This window comes from Hirundo rustica, chromosome 8 (assembly GCF_015227805.2).
Source record: "Hirundo rustica isolate bHirRus1 chromosome 8, bHirRus1.pri.v3, whole genome shotgun sequence".
In the NCBI taxonomy this organism is placed as follows: domain Eukaryota; kingdom Metazoa; phylum Chordata; class Aves; order Passeriformes; family Hirundinidae; genus Hirundo; species Hirundo rustica.
Genome location: NC_053457.1, coordinates 18,957,363 through 18,974,894, shown reverse-complemented (window position 1 = coordinate 18,974,894; position 17,532 = coordinate 18,957,363). Strand labels below are relative to the sequence as shown.

At 40.7% G+C, this 17,532-nt stretch overlaps 1 protein-coding gene across 1 annotated transcript; it reads right to left on the bottom strand.

Annotated features, from left to right (window-relative positions):
- Positions 1-1,504: 1,504 nt before the first annotated feature.
- LOC120755739 (lipase member M-like) lies at positions 1,505-10,992 on the bottom strand. The gene is made up of 10 exons (XM_040071156.1): positions 10,976-10,992; positions 9,426-9,537; positions 8,595-8,712; positions 7,687-7,885; positions 7,083-7,192; positions 6,183-6,319; positions 5,527-5,673; positions 4,457-4,528; positions 2,849-2,920; positions 1,505-1,738 (listed from the first exon to the last, which is right to left on the bottom strand). The coding sequence occupies exons 1-10, from the start codon at positions 10,990-10,992 to the stop codon at positions 1,505-1,507; spliced, it is 1,218 nt and encodes a 405-aa protein (XP_039927090.1).
- Between the last annotated feature and the right edge of the window lie 6,540 nt (positions 10,993-17,532).

Genomic DNA, 17,532 nt, shown 5'->3' with positions numbered 1-17,532 from the left:
AGGAATGTCCTTGTCTGGAGGGGAACTGTTTTGTTTGGATCAAACTCTGGTTACATCTGTGAAACAGAAGGAAAGAGGACAGCCTTCAGCAGTGGGCTCAGGAGCTGAAAAGGGCCTGTTGTTTCTCTTGGAAGGGAAAGGTGCAGAAGTGGTAACAGCCATGGTTAATTTGTTTGACTAATGAACCACTACTCAGAGTGAGACACTGGTCCTTTGGTCATACAGTGTCACCAGTGAACTGTCCCAGTGCAGCAGCTGCACTGTGCTGGCCAGCATCCCAGACTTGGCCCACATTAACATTTCATTGAAAAGGAGAAAGACCGTGTCAGGCTGAAAGAAAACCCCTAAATGCACTGTGTTTCTTTTCACAGTGAAGCTAATGGCACTTTGTTTTGGAGGAATGGTAACCTATAACACTGTAACCTAATAACCACAGAGGCTGTGGTTCAGCTGAAGGGTTTTGTGCAGTAACTACCTATTTGAAACAAGATTGGTAGAGTCATAATTACCTCAGGAAATTAATAGGATGAATAATTCTTTAGGACTGTCTTGAAAGCAGCTCTTTCCAGTAGTGGTCAAAGTGCTCTAAATGTACACGGGATGAAGATAATTGATTCTTTCTAGCAATGTTTGGGTACTTTTCATTTTAGTGTTTAAAGTCCAGAGAGGCTGCTCAGAGCCTTGACAAAGGTTAGATCATCTCAGCTCTGTGATAGCCAGTAGCTTACATGTGTAACAGCAGAAGATGTGAGGTTTTTGCTGGGTTCAGGGTGTAACTTTGAAATAAATGGTCCAATGCTGCCATTCCTAAAATGATTAAGATTGAATCAGCAAGAATTTCTCTTTCTCAAGGTGGATCTTGAAGCCAAGTTCCCTGGCTTCCAGGTGGATGCTTGAACACTGATACTGGTTACTGTTTTCCGTTGGGTCTACCCTGTGTCCCTTGCTCTTCCTCATGAAAACAGGGAGCATTCCTGTTTCAAACAAAGACAAACCATCTTCTTTTCAGGAGTGAGGTGGTCTTTTGTATTAACTCACTTTCTTGTTTTATAATCTTGTTTAATAATAAAATTATACAATACCACAACTGTTGGAATAAGATTTTGATTACACTATGCCTTTAAATAACTGCCAGCCCAATAAACTGGGCAATAATTTGAAGAATGGAAAACATCTAGAGATCATAGAATGTACCCAGAGAAAGGAAGTTCTTTCATTACTGTAATAGTCTAAAGAAGAGAGCAGGCTGGAAGCAAACCCAGTCTTCTGTTAGCAAAATATAGTTATTGCAGAACTGAAGATGTATGATCAACTGAAAAAGTGTTACAGATCCACAAGGTTGCCAGAAATCATGAAGTGTACTATTGGGATACAAAAGGCAATGGAGTGACAGGTAGTGTGCAGGAGGAAACCTTTCCCTGACTCCAGATGCAGCAGAAGGGGTTTTTTTACCCATTGAATTTAAGTGGTGCTGAACGAGTCAGGTAAGGCTCCTGGGTGTGTGTTAAGGATACTTCTGCATTAGGTCAATAATTTCATTGTACACATGCAAAGGTGCATCCAATCCCCAGATGAAATCCAGGTGTGCCCATTCAGGAATCTTCTTGTGATAGATAAGCTTCTTAATTTTAGACAATAAAATGGTTGCATCCTTGGGATCTGCAAGCAGGTCTCGTCCCCCAGTCCATACTGCAGTTGGTACCATCATCTCTTCTACGTTGTAGAGAGGAGGAATAGTCTGGAAAACAGTACAGGAATGAATGTCCAGGAGAACACAGCAACTTTAAACATTCATTTGGGGCTTTCTTCTGCCACTGCTCAAAGCAGAGTTGTCTAAACCAAAGAGGAAGCTCCCTTGCTTGCCTTTTCTGTTTGTGCTCACAGGGATTACTCAACTGATAGCAGAGCCAAAAGTAAACCCCCTCCTGAGCTGACAAAGAGTTATTGTTGGGTCTTTGCCCTCTCAAGTGGGAATCTTAGGGCAGGAACCTGAAACTAGACAGAGATGTCAGGATGCCCCTGGATAATCCCCCATCATGGTCCTTTTGAAGTACTGGTCAGCCCCAGAAGACATGGGTTAGAGAGAAAACACAACATGTGACAAGGATGAAAAGGATCATGGAATGGCTTCTGTAGGAGGAGAGGGAAAGCAGCTTAGGACTCCTGTATTTGGAAACAGATATCAGAGCAAAGACGGGAGACAGGTTTATACAACCACAAATGGTATGAAGAAACAGCACTGGAAGTAACAATCCCAAACACAAAACCTAGAAAGCATCCTGTGACTTTCCAGGAGCAAGCAAATTCAAGGCAAACCAAAGGAAGCTGTGTTTCATGCAAGTCATCATTAAAACATGTAACTTGTAATGACAGGCTGTTGTGGAGACCTAAAGGGTGGGAGGGTCAAGGATGGGATTAGAGTCTTGAATGGAAAAGACATTCCTCGGGGTCTGCTGGAGGACAAAGTCCTTTTGTCTCTGGCTGTCAAAATCTAGGGGTGGCTGTTAATTTTCCACTTTACCTATTCCTAATGGTTTCATCTGTTTCAGTTACACTAGTAGGCAAGATGTTTTTGTTATTTTCTGTGTACTCTTCTTTTTCAAAATTATTTTTTTTCTGCCCTTACTTCCTCTTATTCCTATTGATCATTTTCTCTTCCTCTCTCTTTCTTTTAAAATGTATAAATTTATTATTGCTACTAGTGGTTGCATGCTTTCTCTGTTGACTTCCATACTGAAAAGCAATAATATTTTCATTTACTTATGTTCTGAAAATGTGTCTCCTACTACATCCTTGCTTTCTTCCTGTGTGTTTCTCTGCTGTCCAAAGTTGCTTCACCAAAACATACCTGTTGGTATTTTTCCATGTTCTTCTTTGAACTGCCCCAGTCATAAGCTTGGAACTTCCCCGAGCGGGCCTCCTAAGAGGATGAACAAGAGAGGGGTAGTTATAAAGCCATAATTTGTGAAGTTTGTGTGTTCTTTCTCTGATGAGCCTCTGACTCCAATCTAAAGCCCCAACAGAAGTTCTTCTAAGAGCTATGAAAGAGCCAACAGTAAATTAATTTAAAGTGTCAAAAAGTGAAAAGGAGTCAAATGTTTTCGTCATAATGAAAGAAATTCACATCTTCTGCAGACAGACCCAAAAATTTCCTTGCAGACAATTTGTTCAAGTTTGTAAAACTGCTGTTAATGCCTGTTGTCAGCAAGGTCATCTCAGTGCTACTGCCTTGTCCTATTTCTACAGTCCTGTTGCCAACATCAGCTCTGTGAGTGCCTCCATATTGTGTTTTCTCTTCCCACTCTATTTTGAATACAGAAATTACCATTTTTAGTTTTTCTTCTTGGCTTTACCTCCAGCATGGGTTGTTACTACTCTGAGGACAACCTCGCCAGAATCTTAGTATAGAAATTCCATTAGCTCCTTTAGTTGTAATAACAGTCACCACAACAAAGACTTAGGAGTATCATTTCTACATGTTTGTGCTCGCAGTCTATGGTTAGATGCTGAATTACATCTGAGTCAATTTGCAGAACTCCCCCCACTCTGCTTCTGCAACCGTTTTTCTTTACAGGTCTAGGTCACGGTTACAAAAGCAACTTATTCTAACCTACCATCTAACGCAAACTCACAGCCAAAAGTATAATTTTATTTTGAGTAAGTGTCTGTGCAGATGTCACTCAAACATATCTGTGCGTTTGCTTCGCTGGAAAGGGCACGAACGCTCCTGCAAACTCTGCGTGCCCACAGCTGCTTCCTGCGCCACCCCAGAGCCCGTGGGGCTGCCAGGAAACATGCCTGGCTGCAGAGCCTCCTCCAAGGGAGCTCTCTGGATCCTCAGATATCCTGTGATATCCTCTGAGCCCAAAGACAGAAAGGCAGCTCCCATCAGCGCTGCTGCTGCAGAGGTACTATGGCAGTACCTTCTTGGTAAGGGATATAAACATTCTACTAAATTAGTAATTATTATTTATGGTTCTATTGCTGTCCAGACACTGACAGCCTTGAAAGTGAGAGAAGAAATTACAAGGGTTTTAATAGTAAAATGTGACAATTTATATGGCAGCCAAATCCTGTTCATTTCTTGACACTGCACTGGAAACAGGACTAATTTCTCAAGGTAAACTCCCTACAGAACTTTATAAAAAGTATTGGATACACAATAAGAAGAGTGATGTGTACACCTGTGCACATGGCTTCCAGACTACTTATTTTTATTCAAATGCAGTACTTCATTGTTGGTTTTGAATGTACCTGTATCACATAGGGCATTTCTATCCTGCTGGCAAAAGAAGGAGAAATGAAAAACAGTGCTCTGAACTGAGGTTTCAGTTGCAACCCACAAGTTGCATGTGCTTCCAAGAAGCTGGCAATGGCTGCACAGCTGGTTATGTCTGTACCTCTCTGTTCAGCTCGAGGTGAGTACCTGTTCTGTCTTTCAGGGGTTTGCTCATACCTGACTCCAGTGGACTATGTTCTGCACAGAAGTTCCAGCAGAGGTTTGGGCAATATACACGTCGATTCGGTTCTGAAAGAGAATATTCAGTGAGCATTCTCTTCTTCCCTTCTATGCAGATGTACATTAAAACATATGCTACAGCAGTGTCATGTATCAATAAAACCAACAGAATTTGGAGTGGCAGGGTTGGAGACTCCCTCAGATCTACTTCACATGTGGCAGTGTGTCGGAAAGAGCAATACCTAACATGAATATTTTCCAAGATGACTGAGAATCTAAAAGAATCTACAGGTGAGAAGGAATTAATAGAAAGTCAGCAATTTAAACCCCAATCTGTGTGATGTTTTTCAGAATTCTGTAGCAGATTCTGTGTGAGAGAGGATCACTGTTGGACAGCAAAGGGAAATAAAATTTCCTGATAAATGGAAAAATATTTGAAATAAAACACACCCTAGCACTGCAGGAGTTTCTTAACAAGCTGCTGTGTGATCCTCCCTCAGAGAACACTTTCTGAGGTATTTTTTGATAAATGCTGGAGCAAAATTTTGACTCCCAGGTGATCTGACCTACAGCTGGACATAGCATGAGGTGCCCAGGTATGTCCTAGTACTCTCCTACTCTGATGGTCCAAGGCTTGGAGAACAAGGACAAGGAGGAAAATGTGTGCTTCTTTCTGTGTTGCAAAGAGAAAGCAAGAAGCAGGTAGGCTTTTTATTTCTTCTTTTCCAGTGTGCCAGCACGTGAAATGTCTCTGAGGACACCGGTAACCACAGTATGGACCATGACATGGTGCCCTGGGTGAGGCCTGTCCCAAGGCAGGCTGCAGAATTCCGGGGGGCTCGGAGCAGCAGCCAGCTGTAGAACTGGTACCAAGTGCTCTGCTGAGGGGAGAGGCTGTGGTTCCCTCCTAGAGATAGGGCAATCAGCAGATCCTGCTGTGCAGTAGTGGGGACTGTCCCCTGCAATGTGATACTAATAGAAGTTCAGGATTTACACTACAGGATAGAAGGTGAATTTGAGGAGAATAAGCTTAAACTCCCAGTAGAGCTGGTAGAAGTTATACGTACCACATCAATGTTCTTCAGGTTACAGCCACCCAGATTGAAGAAGACACTTCTACAAAGCCTGGCAAAAGCTCGGTGGCTGCAGACAGGGGCTATTATCCTTGTTAGACTCTTAGTATGGGGAAGGAATTCTCTGTTGCCAAGCACACCCTGTGAAATACAAAGGTAACATTATTTTAGTAATGTACACGCTTTTCTGCTCCAGAAATTTCAGTGGTTCTTACTCGCCTTTTCTGTATTTCTCAGATGATGTTCCCACAAACAAGTGAGAAATTACTTGGTTTTCCATTGCATCAGCCCACTTGGGTATTACTCAATCTGGGTTACATCACTTCTAATGAAGAGGTATGTCAAATGTTAACTCCAATTCATAGTTTAAGCTTTCATATCTGTTGTGGCTTTGCCTGGAGGATTCTTGGAAACCTTTGAGAATCTGCATCTTTGTAGCTCTCTGGGTGACCTGTCCCCATGCTGTGCTGTTGCCTCAGACTGGAAGCCCTTATTGCCCTGTCTGAACTTTCAAGGGCCTCACCACAAGGAAGGAAAACCTGCCCACAAGCAATCAGGATTTCACAAAGCCCTATACTTTCTATTTATCCATTTTAAGAGCTGAACTAACAAGTATATGGTTAAACAGTGGAAACCAAGATATCACGCACCCTCAGTATTTTCCCAGGAAGGTAGAGGAGTTTTGTTGCTGGGCCTTTAGCATACTTAATAGCAGCGACAGGGGCCAATGCAAAGTAGAGTTTGATTTTTTGAGCCAGCTCTGGCATTGTTGAAAATGCAATGAAAGCTGGGGAAAAAAAAAAAAAAAAAAAAAAAAAAAAAAAAAAAAAAAAAAAAAAAAAAAAAAAAAAAAGAGTCAAAACCTCCATCATTTTTACATTAGACTGTTTTCAGTATCAATATATGGTATTCTGCACTTTCAATTTATAAGCAACCTTGTTACTTGTTCAGAGACTATGATACAGACTAGATTTATGTGAAATCCTTCTGCTGCATAATTTACCAACTTGTAGGGTTTTCTTCCCTATTCAGAGAAATTTCTTCCTATATTTTGCAGTTTTCTTCCAGACTTAAACATAGATGTACACTTATGGTGCACATTCATGCATTTCTTATACTATTTGGAGGAAATTTTTTTTTCTTCCAGTCAATCCAATTTTGAATTTTCTTTTTTCCTCTGTACAGCTGGTCCAAACTGGCCAACTTCTCTCTCTGTTCTCTCATCTTCCTGTTTTGTTTATTTTGGTGAACTGACCAGCTGCTGTTGGACACACCCTTGCATCTTGGACAGAAATCTTTGCAAGGCCCACACACAACAATTTCCAATAAAATTCTTAGTTGACACATTTCCAGCAGCCCTTGATCCATTATGCTTCATTATTTTTATAATAAATTTTAAATGCCTGGATGTTGAAAATTGCTTAAACTAACACAGTATTTCACAGCTACAAAGAGTTAATGAAAACTTCAGGTACATTCAGTAACTCGGTATTTTAAATCACATTTTACTCGTGTTTTCCAGAAGAATTTTTCTCTTGTATGCAACTTACCAATAGTAGTACCTTGTGAATAGCCAATATAGTACAACTTTTCTTGTCCTGTTTTCTCCAAAATGAAATTTATTGCTGCTGGGAGATCATACTTTGCCATCTCATCAAAACTGCAGGCAGGAGATTGAAAGAGAGGCATGAATAAATTAAAAAACAGACTTTAAATTGAATTCACATTTTTATTAATAACTTGTCAACAAAGAAACAGTCTGACTGATTTAGTGAACCATTCAATTGTTCTAAGTTCTTTATTTTTCTGGCACTGGATATGGAAGATACTAGTCAAGATTTTTTGGGTTATTGTATTACACAGACTAGTGTTTCTAAGTAGCTGCCAAAACTGGCTCCTGGGCTGAGGAATGGCTTGGAGATGGCCTGTGCAGTCATTCTGCTGCATTGCCTCTAGTTTGAGGAACCTGTTCAAGCAGTAATTCAAGTTGTCTCCATTACTATTACAGTTCACATGCTTTTATAGGGGCACTGCAGCAAAAGAAAATGTAAAGAATGCTTATTAGAAAGTAGCAAATGTAGATCCCTGATTTAGCCAGCTGAAATAGATATGTAAGGATGGGCAATGGGTATCCCCTTCAGTGGTTCTGTCTACCTGAAAGCCCAGAATTCATCTTGATCAATGGAATACTTTTGATGTTTTCTTGACCAGCGATTCCCTCTGCTATTTCCCATCCAAACGTCAAATCCAGCATCAGCTAGCAGGAAGCCCAAGCTGTTGTGGGGCAGGTTTATGACCCAGTTACTAGCATCCCCAAATAATCCATGCTGGAGAAACACAACAGGCCTTGAAGCTGAAAAATAAAGCAAAACCAAAACAGTGTATAATTGTTTTTAACTTTTACTATCCAGGCTGTTCAGAGACATTATTGTCTCATGTTCAATACTGGCATTTTTTCCCAAATCAATGAATCATTAAAACAACCCCCCTCCCCCTTTCTGTGAGAGACAACTTCTAAACTTCTGAAAGAATTTATGGAAAGATCTGCCTGACATGAGAGCAAAATAACTTGGCACCCTCTGGCCATTATTTGTACAGCTCAGACACATCAGCTTGAGATTCTCAACACTGATACAGAGATGAAGGCGTGGGATTGTTTTCAGAGGTTTCCTTTACCCAAAATATGAATCAGACTCTTATACTAACCAGGTGTAAGCAAGAGCAAAGCAAAATTAGAAGCTGAAAAAGCTTTTGCAAAACAGGCTGATTAGGCAGCCTGTTTTACAAACAAGCTTTATCTTATTTTTATTTTTTTTTTTAAAGTTTTACACATCAACTCTTAGTAGGAAGGATGTGCTTCATATTATGGTGGATTTTTATTATAAATAGGTGTGCTTGACATTAATTCCGTAGATCTTGCAGCTTGTTCAGGGCAGCGAGAACTCTGCACTAAAATTTCAGTCAAGTATACAAGCTTTGGTGGATGTCTCAAAAATACAAGTTATCTCTTTGGAGAATATGCCCTATCTGGGCTGGTCTTGTGCCATATTAAATAACTGTACCTGGGCTTCCTTGATTCTGAGTACCGTAAGGGATTCTGTTAATGGTGATGGCATAACCATCTTCAGTCATCACTTCATACTCCTCGCTGGGGTACCCTTGGTAAGTAATGAGCTCATTCTAGGAGAGAAGTACAAATGCATTTGCTTGCACAAGTCCATTTCCTATATTATAAGATAGTCACAATGCAGAAATGTTGGAAAGCAGGTACAGAAAGATCAGGCATTTGCATAGTTGCAAGAGAAATCCCTAGCACAGCCCATCTTAAGCTTGGAAGTAAATATTATTTTTGACCTGCAACATTCCATCTGTTTTGTTACAAAAGAGAATTGGTTTTTATAACTTTTACTCAGAGAATTACTCAATGTATTTTGCCATGCAGGATGGAACCCCCAAGATTTTAACAAATGAGAAAAGACCTAAGCAAGTTTGCTTGGCAAGAGGTGTTTTTCTGAAAAGCTGGGCGTTTTTGGTCTCTGCTGGTCACCACTGGTTGTTTATAGACTTCATTGTTGATGAAATGCTGACATTCCAGATAGTCATTCTTTCAGATAGGCAGGTAGTGCCAGCAATTGCAAGCTGGTAACCGATACTTAAAAGGAAATTAAGTCTGGAGATTTACTATTTACTTTAATTTCTGTCAGAGAGGAGATGGGCTGTTACACATGCAGGCAGAAGAGAACAGAAGAGAAAGGAGTAGTACATACAATGACTAGAGAGGATAGGTTAAATACAGGTAGCTTATCTATCCTGTTATATCTAACTCCTTGAAACCCCTCTGCTGTAAGTCATGCAAAACATCCACCCTCCGGTCACTCCATCAACCAACTTACAATACTCATAAAGGCTTCAGGATCCACAGCTCTCTTCATTCTTTTCAGTTCTTCTGAATAAGTAACTCCCTGAAACAAATATGTCACAGCAACAAACAGCCATATCTTCTCCCTGCAAAATCCAATATATTCAGCTGTCAGTAGTTCTCCTCTGCCCTTGCAATCCAGACAGGTTCTGTACTTTTCTGATGAGGAAAGTACTGTCTAATAATGAATGGAGCCAGTCTGGTACTCCCTACTTGTTAATTAAGTGCAATGGAGCTGACTTCAAACACCTGTCTGAAAGTGTTGAGCAGCAACCTGGGCTCTCTGCTAAGGTCCGATCTAGGATGCTGCTCTTGATCAAGGCAAAAGTATTAATGAATCCAAGAAAAGGAGAAAAGCTTCTGGAGCAATGAATTTCACTGATTTGTCTGAGAAGTAGATCACTTGCATTACCATACCGTGCATTTGGTCTGTAGGTGAATTTGGAAACATTTCTGGCTAACTCTGTGAAACACAGAGTTATTGGCTAACTTGGAAGTAAATCAATCATTGTCACAGTGCAGCTTTCAAAGTTGAGATAACCAAGTTGTGGGATAGTTAGTGGGGAAAAGGAAAAACAATTTCAAATAAAAAAATAAATATTTCCAATTTAATTAAAAACTTAGGAACCTAAATAAAGCAGTGCTTCTTAGTCGCAAAATTTACACAAACGTGCCTAATGACAAAATTTATCCACTCCATGGGATGAGGATGGATAAAGGAAAAGAACACTTTGCTAAATGTAATGCTAGGTAGAGACTGAGTGCAGAGACATCCAGTTTTGTTAAGCAAAAAAGGAACAATAAAATCCTGGGAGGTAGCTACCCTGCTAAGATGCACACGTAGCAACTCCACTGTCTGTGAAGACCTACATACACTTGGCTCAAAGTAAATGCACTGTTTGTATTAGCATCTTCTCTACACTATATAACCACCCCAGAGGCTACTCCTAAACTTCTGTTGTCCCAGTGATAGATCTTTCAGTCAGACTGATTCAGCCAAAAAATCTATTGCATTTATCATTTTCCTAACCAAGAAGACTTTTAAACTATTTCCCCCCAAATAATATGAATAGAATTTTTTTTTTTCTTCTCGCAGGACAACAATTTATACACTAACTTCTTAGCACTACATTCTGGTACAATCTGTGTAATGGAAATACTCAGCTCCTTTTGTAGAAAAAGGGACATTTAGAAACCTTTGTTTTACTCAGCTAGCACCCTTTCTTTTGGTTTAAAGTCACCACTTTGTGATTCTCTCTCTTGCCATCTTCCCATACCTCTTCAGCTATCCCAGAGCTACCTAAATTCAGGCTAGGTGAGCCAGGCCTGAATCTCTTTGGTCAAAAGGAATCTTGCAAGAAATAGCCATACTTTCACCTTCTTACAAGCAAAACAACACAACTAAATAAATTAGTTCCTAAATACTAAAGGAACTCCTCCAGCTCAGGTTTCATACCCCCTTTTGCAAGCTCCCATGAAGACTTCACCAGTTTTGGATCATAAATAAATCAAAGCATTACTGACCTGGTGCCCAAAGTCATGGTTTGGCTGAGCAGCTGTGGCTGCAGAAGAATGAAAACTCCGTTCCTGGCTGTTTGGAAGCGGTGCTGGCAGTGAAAGGATGGTCAATCATGCAGCAACTTGACAATAAGCCTTTGTTTCTTTCCCACTACTCACTCCTTCTACTATCACTTCAGCTTTTCCCTGACGCAGCACCAGAGAGGGTGTTCCTTTTATTCTCAAATCTCATGCTTTTCAGCTCCTTAGCCACCACAGCTATAACAAGGCTCTTCTACTATCACAGGTTGCTGGATTTTTAAGGAGAATACCAGCCTCTGTAGAGTGGCAGAGCAGGATCAGGAATTTTGAAAACAAATATATTCATAGATATACCTTATCATGCCTAATGAAATTGTCAATAGACCTGTAACAATTTTCTTTTACTAACAACCTACCAATTCCAGCTTCTCATGTTATCTGGGAAAGAGAGAAGGAACTCTGATACCTCTGCAGATGTTACTGCACATATTTTTTCTTTTATTTTTTTAATGCTTTTGTTGCTCTTCCATAATCCGACATTGTTGGTGGAGTGGTTTCAGGAGATTTTCCTCCATTTATATTTCACCTCTCAAATGGCCATAGAATTGAATGGATATTTCCGAAATGAATAGTTACGAAACTAGAAGGTTTTTCTGGAATCTGTATGGACTCAGAAAGCATTGCCAAAGTGGGCACCGGTGTGTCAGTGGTCTCAAGCATACTCTGAGTGGGCCAGAATTGTTCAGCAGTGGAAATTGGGTAGGCCTGAATAGAAAGTCCAGACAGGTCCTTTTTAAGGCATTCAGGCAGTGACCTTTTTAAGTCGCTTCTTTTTGTGGAGGCCAAGCCCAGTGCAGCCATGTTCCACCATGAGTGGTGTCCTCACTACAGCAATACAAGCTTTGCAGAAGTGTCAGTGAGGATCTTCTTGGGTTTTTTGGTGCTTGTGCTTTGGTGCTCTGCTATAAAGCTGGTGGGTTTTTCCTTCTGCATGTTCCAGGTATTTTAAAATCTTGAAACTAATTATTCTCTCTTGTTCAGTTCCCAATTTTTATTCCTTCAATTGTTCTCTCTGTCTCACAAATATTGTTCATCCACATAGAATAGATCAGATTAAATGCTGAGATGAACATTGACCAAGGTCTTGAACAGGATTTGGTATTTCTGTTTATATTATGGCTTGCATAATTTCTTCTTGCAGTACTGCCTGTGGTTAGGATCAGAAATATTCAATATATCCTCAGAAGTTATTTTCTTCAATATTTACAGATCAGAAAGAAATATGAAATAAAATCTCAGGAGAAGACCTGTTCCTACAAGACTTGTTATCAGGCCTTTAAAGAGAATTAGAAACATCTGAGTTCAGTTTCTGGCAGTGAATAAGGAGAGGAAATGATTTTCAAAGATCTGGTTTAGAACATGGAGTGTTTCCAAATATTGGTTCTACACATGGGATGGGATGTTATTTTGAATCTTCTCATTATTTCCTTTATGTACTCCAAGTTCTTTCATCTTTCCTGTAAGAAAAGCAGGTTTCCACCTTTTTAAAGTCTTGGTGTCTTTTGAAGCTCAACATGAATTTCATGAGTGAAGTGTTTAAATGCGTACTCGCCTTTGAGTACCTCATGCTATTCTAAGTCATTAAGATGTGCTATTAACTCACTGTGAACAAAACCACCTTCATTCTTTAGTGCAAGACAATGCTCCAATAACAACAAAAAAATCCCTCACTAAAATTTTGCTTAAACATGGCATTTTACCATGAATAGGAAATGACTGGATAAAGTCATTGCAGGCAGTATGTGTTTGAAGTGAGATGGGTTTCAGTGGAAGTTGTCGGGTTTCAGTGGAATTTGTCAGATTTCAGTGGAAGTTACTCACACTATAATTTGGTATGGAATTCAGTGGAAGTGCTTAAAGGTTGCGACATTGCTGCATCCTCACAAGTGTGGTCATATGCAAATGAACTCTAAACCGGTCGGTCTAGGTGCCCTTATATAAATAAGTGCCTTTATATAAATTGTTCACTAACATGCTCAGTTTATGAAGCCTCAACTCTTTCCAATGCTTTTTATGGATAACCCCCCTATCAATGTACAGAATATAATCCCCAGCGTTTTCGTGTTTTCTGTAAACTCTTTGCTCTCCCCATTCCCTCCTGCTGCAGGAATTGGACCTGGCTATGGAAATGACTTAGGAATGGAAGTTATTTTTATACAGCTGAATATAGCAGTTCATCATGGATCAAATATGTCCTTTTGGCTTCTTCATGCAGCTAGTGAATGTAGTTATCAGAAATGTTTGGCTATTTTAAGTATGTTAAGGAGGGCCTTTAAGGGGAGGCATGCTTTATTGAGAGACAGATTTGTTTTTGTGGAAGCTCTGTCCAGGAGTCTCCAAGGGAACACATAGCAGCAAAACCAGAAGGATCTCCTTGTGCACTCATATGGCTTTAAAAACATTTTGTGTCATAATGGTGTAAACAGTTGCTTCCTGAGAGTGAGAAAAACACTGAGAACTAAGCACAGGGTCTAATAGTGTGCTCTCCACTGTGTTCCTGGGATAACACCTGCTTCCCAGCAGCATTCAACCACTGCCCTCAGCCACCCAGCCCATGCTGTTGCCTCAGCTGGAGTGGTGTTGGCCCCCAGCACAGGAACATTTTGGGGGTGAAGGGAGACCCTCCCTATTCAGCAATGGACCCTACATCTCCAAAAGGCAAAGGAATTGCTCCCAGTGGAGTCCATACACACAGACAGAGGTGCAGAAACATAAAGCACTAGCAAGAACAGGCACTGCTTGGGTGAGAGATCCTTCTCAGCTCTGTCAGGCCTGCAAAAATATTTCTGGTGGTCGTCATCAAGGTCAATGGACGTGCCTGGGGATTACCAGCAACTGGGCTGAGTGGCACAGTGTATGTAGGTTATGAGTGAGCTAGCTCTAAGTGCATTGGCACTTAGATAATTATGAATCTTCCGTGTGACAAAGGTAAAGTAAGAAGTGTCAAAAGGAAGGGCTCATGAGGGACAGAGGGCTGCGTGCCTGGCTGTGCTGCTCACACTGCTGATGCTTGTCTGGAAATGTCCCAGGCAGCGTTGCCCTCCAGCTCAAGTGCCAATCACCAATAGAAGGGGCAGCTTGCACACGAAAAGCTCAGCACCAGCCTGTCTGTTAACGTATCCAAGGGAAATACAACTTGTGGAAAGAGCAATTATTTCCACAATGCTTTCTGGCTGATGCAGAAGTTTGTGAAATATATGTAAGCCAGGGTTTCTTCACCTCTGAGGGTGGATGAAGTCTGTGTTGCAATTTATGAGCTTTGCATTGTTCAAATTATTTTGCCTCACAATCTGCAGGCAGGTTTTTTTTTTTTATCCTTCTGCTAATTTTGTAGTAATGTATAGAACAGCATCATGTCACCACTGTGGGGACAAGGTATTAATTATATTGACTATAATTAGAGAAGAAAGGAATTTACATATCTGTCTACACGTGTGGAAAGCTGAAAATTTCATATGCTTTATTTGTCTTGCACTTGTTGCCAAATGAAAGTCTTGGGAGTGTGAATTGAGGTGCTCTGGCAGAAGAGCTGGGGCCAGTGCGAGCACTGTGCAGACCTTGCACTCAGTGTGCAGCAGTCTCCTGGTCAGCGGGGGCCATTGAGCACTGGTAAGCACAGACGGAAGGAGCCTCTGGTCAGCTTCATGCTGCCATCAGCAGGACCTACCCAGCTATTTTTAGGGGCAAAGGGACTGTGGGCAGAGGGGTTTCAGTTTTTCTTAATCCCAAGAATTAAAGCAAGGTGTTTGCTCTGGGAAAGAGGAACGGTGCTGGGGAGGTTAGAGACAGCATCACAAAACCTCTGTCCTCCATTCAAAGTGGGATTTTTGCACACCTAACTAGGCTGAGTGAGGGCTGAGTTAGCAGCCTCCCAGAGCGGGCTGGCACCCCTGTCTATCGTCTCATGAACACCTTTCTCCTTGCCTTCTTTCTGCTGGAAAATTCTCGTCAAATACGAATTCCATTACTAATCATCCCCATCATAGTTTGTTCACTCTTTTCATGCATTAAAACCAACTTCCCCCTAACTTCTGCTATGGCAGCAGGTTAGATAGTCACAGACCTGCCTTTCCAAATGGTAAAGCACTTCTTTTTCCACTTATACCTTTATACATAGTAGGAATTCCTTTTCAAAAAGCAAAGGTTTTGCTGACTCATAGACCTGATCCTGTTTCTTTAAAAAGTGAAGATACAGTGAATACCAACACACAGTAATGGTTTACTCTGAGCATCAAGGTTAATTTTCCCACATGAAAAAAATCTACCGTAAACAATGAAAAACGAAATATACAGTGATTATAAAATTAAGAGGATTACTTTGTTCTTAGGATATAGAATATTGTTTTGATCTTTTGCAAGGGAAAAGGAACATGATCAATGTACCTTAAGCTTAGCTATAGGAATGCACTTCAAATAGCAAAGCTGCTTATCAAATATAGTCTGTGTTTTCAATGGAATCTTTCCCTTATAAAGACAAAATTTCCCTGCTGACCCCAAAGTGATACTTTCCAAACCAAATGAAGAACCTACATGTTCTATTTTACTTATGTCAACAAAATGTTTCATACTCCTGCTACGTGAAGGAAGTTAACTTCTAAAATGTTAGTGCCAGCACATAGTTCCGCAAGATTGCGCAGAGGACAAATGAAACTTATGGACCTCTTTCAAGCTCTGCTCCACTGAATGTTGCCCTAGACACCAAAAAATTTCATTAAACAAGGGAGCATTCCTTCATTAAGATAAACAATAGCAGAAAAGGGCATAATTATTACCATCCCAAAAGAAATGTATATATTTTTGATGATCAGGATGACCTCTTTGCTCTGGAAGCATTTAGTGAAGGGTCTTGAGGCAGGAAGATCCCTTTTCAGAGAGGATTCATGGCTATTTCTCTCCCCTGGAGCAGATAGTAGTGGCCATCTGAAAAGCAGTCAGTTCCCAAGGTCTGTGTATGAGGACACTGTGTCCCTCTCTGCTAGTGGGACTGTCAGTCTGGAGGGGAGAGATTCCAATATTAGAGGAGAACAGGTCTGAAAAGCTGGTAACTTGTATTTTCCTTTTGAAAACCAACAGGACAACTAGTCAGGAATTCAGTGTCCAAACTTTGCGGTGTGGTGATCTTCAGGCTGATTCTGGTCTGAGCTGACAGCAGCCCTGCAGAGCAGCACACAGGGTGACCAGCTAAGACCTGGCTCTGGCAGCATCACTTTTGGGGTCTGCACCCCTTGTACTGCGCCCTGTCCCTCAGCTGGCAAGGCTGGGCTGACATCTCCCTGCTGCAGCAGAGCCCAGCCAAATCAGTCAGCACTGGCTGTATCCACAGTCTTGCCCAGGTCATCCTGACATCTTGAAATGTGTCTGGTGTCCACGTCTAACAACTTGGACATTGGGCCACTCGTTGCTTTTATTAGATCTTCTCAAGCAATTCTGGTCTCCAGGGCCTTTGTTTCCTTCCTGTGCTTCAGTTGGCACCTCCAGTTAGGAGGATTTTGTGCACAAACTGTCTCTGCTACTTGTCTGAACAGTTTCTAAGCTGCAATCTCGTTAACCTGAATGAATATTCCAATAAGTATATGAAAATTGTGGCTGGAATCCTCCCCTTTGTGCCCTAAGGGATGCCAGATTTTTTTCATGTAAATCATAAATCATGTCCTAATTACATATTGTACTGAAAGAGATTTTGGAAAATGGATTACTGGAGATAAAATTGTCAGGCTTTTTTGCCTTGAGAAAAGGAAAATATCTGAAAGAAATGCTCAAACAAAATTTTAACAGGCAAGTAAATTTTCGCAGTTAGCAATGCTGTAAAAATTTTAACTCAATCCTCTCAGAATTCTTTTTTGTTTAATAAATTGTTCCATAAGCACTAAATGAAGCCACCCTGTTCTCCAGTCAGTTTGTACCTTACAGTTGATTGCAGGTTCCAGTCAAGTATTTAGGGTATCCCTCTTGCTCTTCTTCTTCCTCTTCTAATTTCCTAATCATGCTGCAATCTTTACTGGTCAGGACACTTGCAATCCTTCTCTTCTAGTTCATCAGCTTTTTGTTATCAGACAACAAAGCCTTAATTATTTTGTGGAGGACTACGCTGAAAACCAGGAAACATGCAGACAAACACACAGGCAGCAATCCCCTGAACATTGTTCCCTTAGGAAGGCACCTTTCCCTTAAGCCTTAAGCCTTTGAACAAAACCTATGTATTCTCCTATACTCCTGCTGGATTGCTCATCTTCATGTTTTGGAAATGGATTGTGCCATTGCAAACCAGAATTTTTTATATATATTTTTAGACTAGTATAATTTTCAAATAATGAAGACATGTACAAGTACTTTTAATAAATGAGTTATTCTGGTATTATGGACCCTCTGCATTCAGACTCACCCTTAAACTTATGGGCAATGTACAGTGCCAAATTTGTATGTGATGCATATACTGGATACCTGCCCTTTTAGTTTCATAAGAAAGATTTGTTTCCACGGAA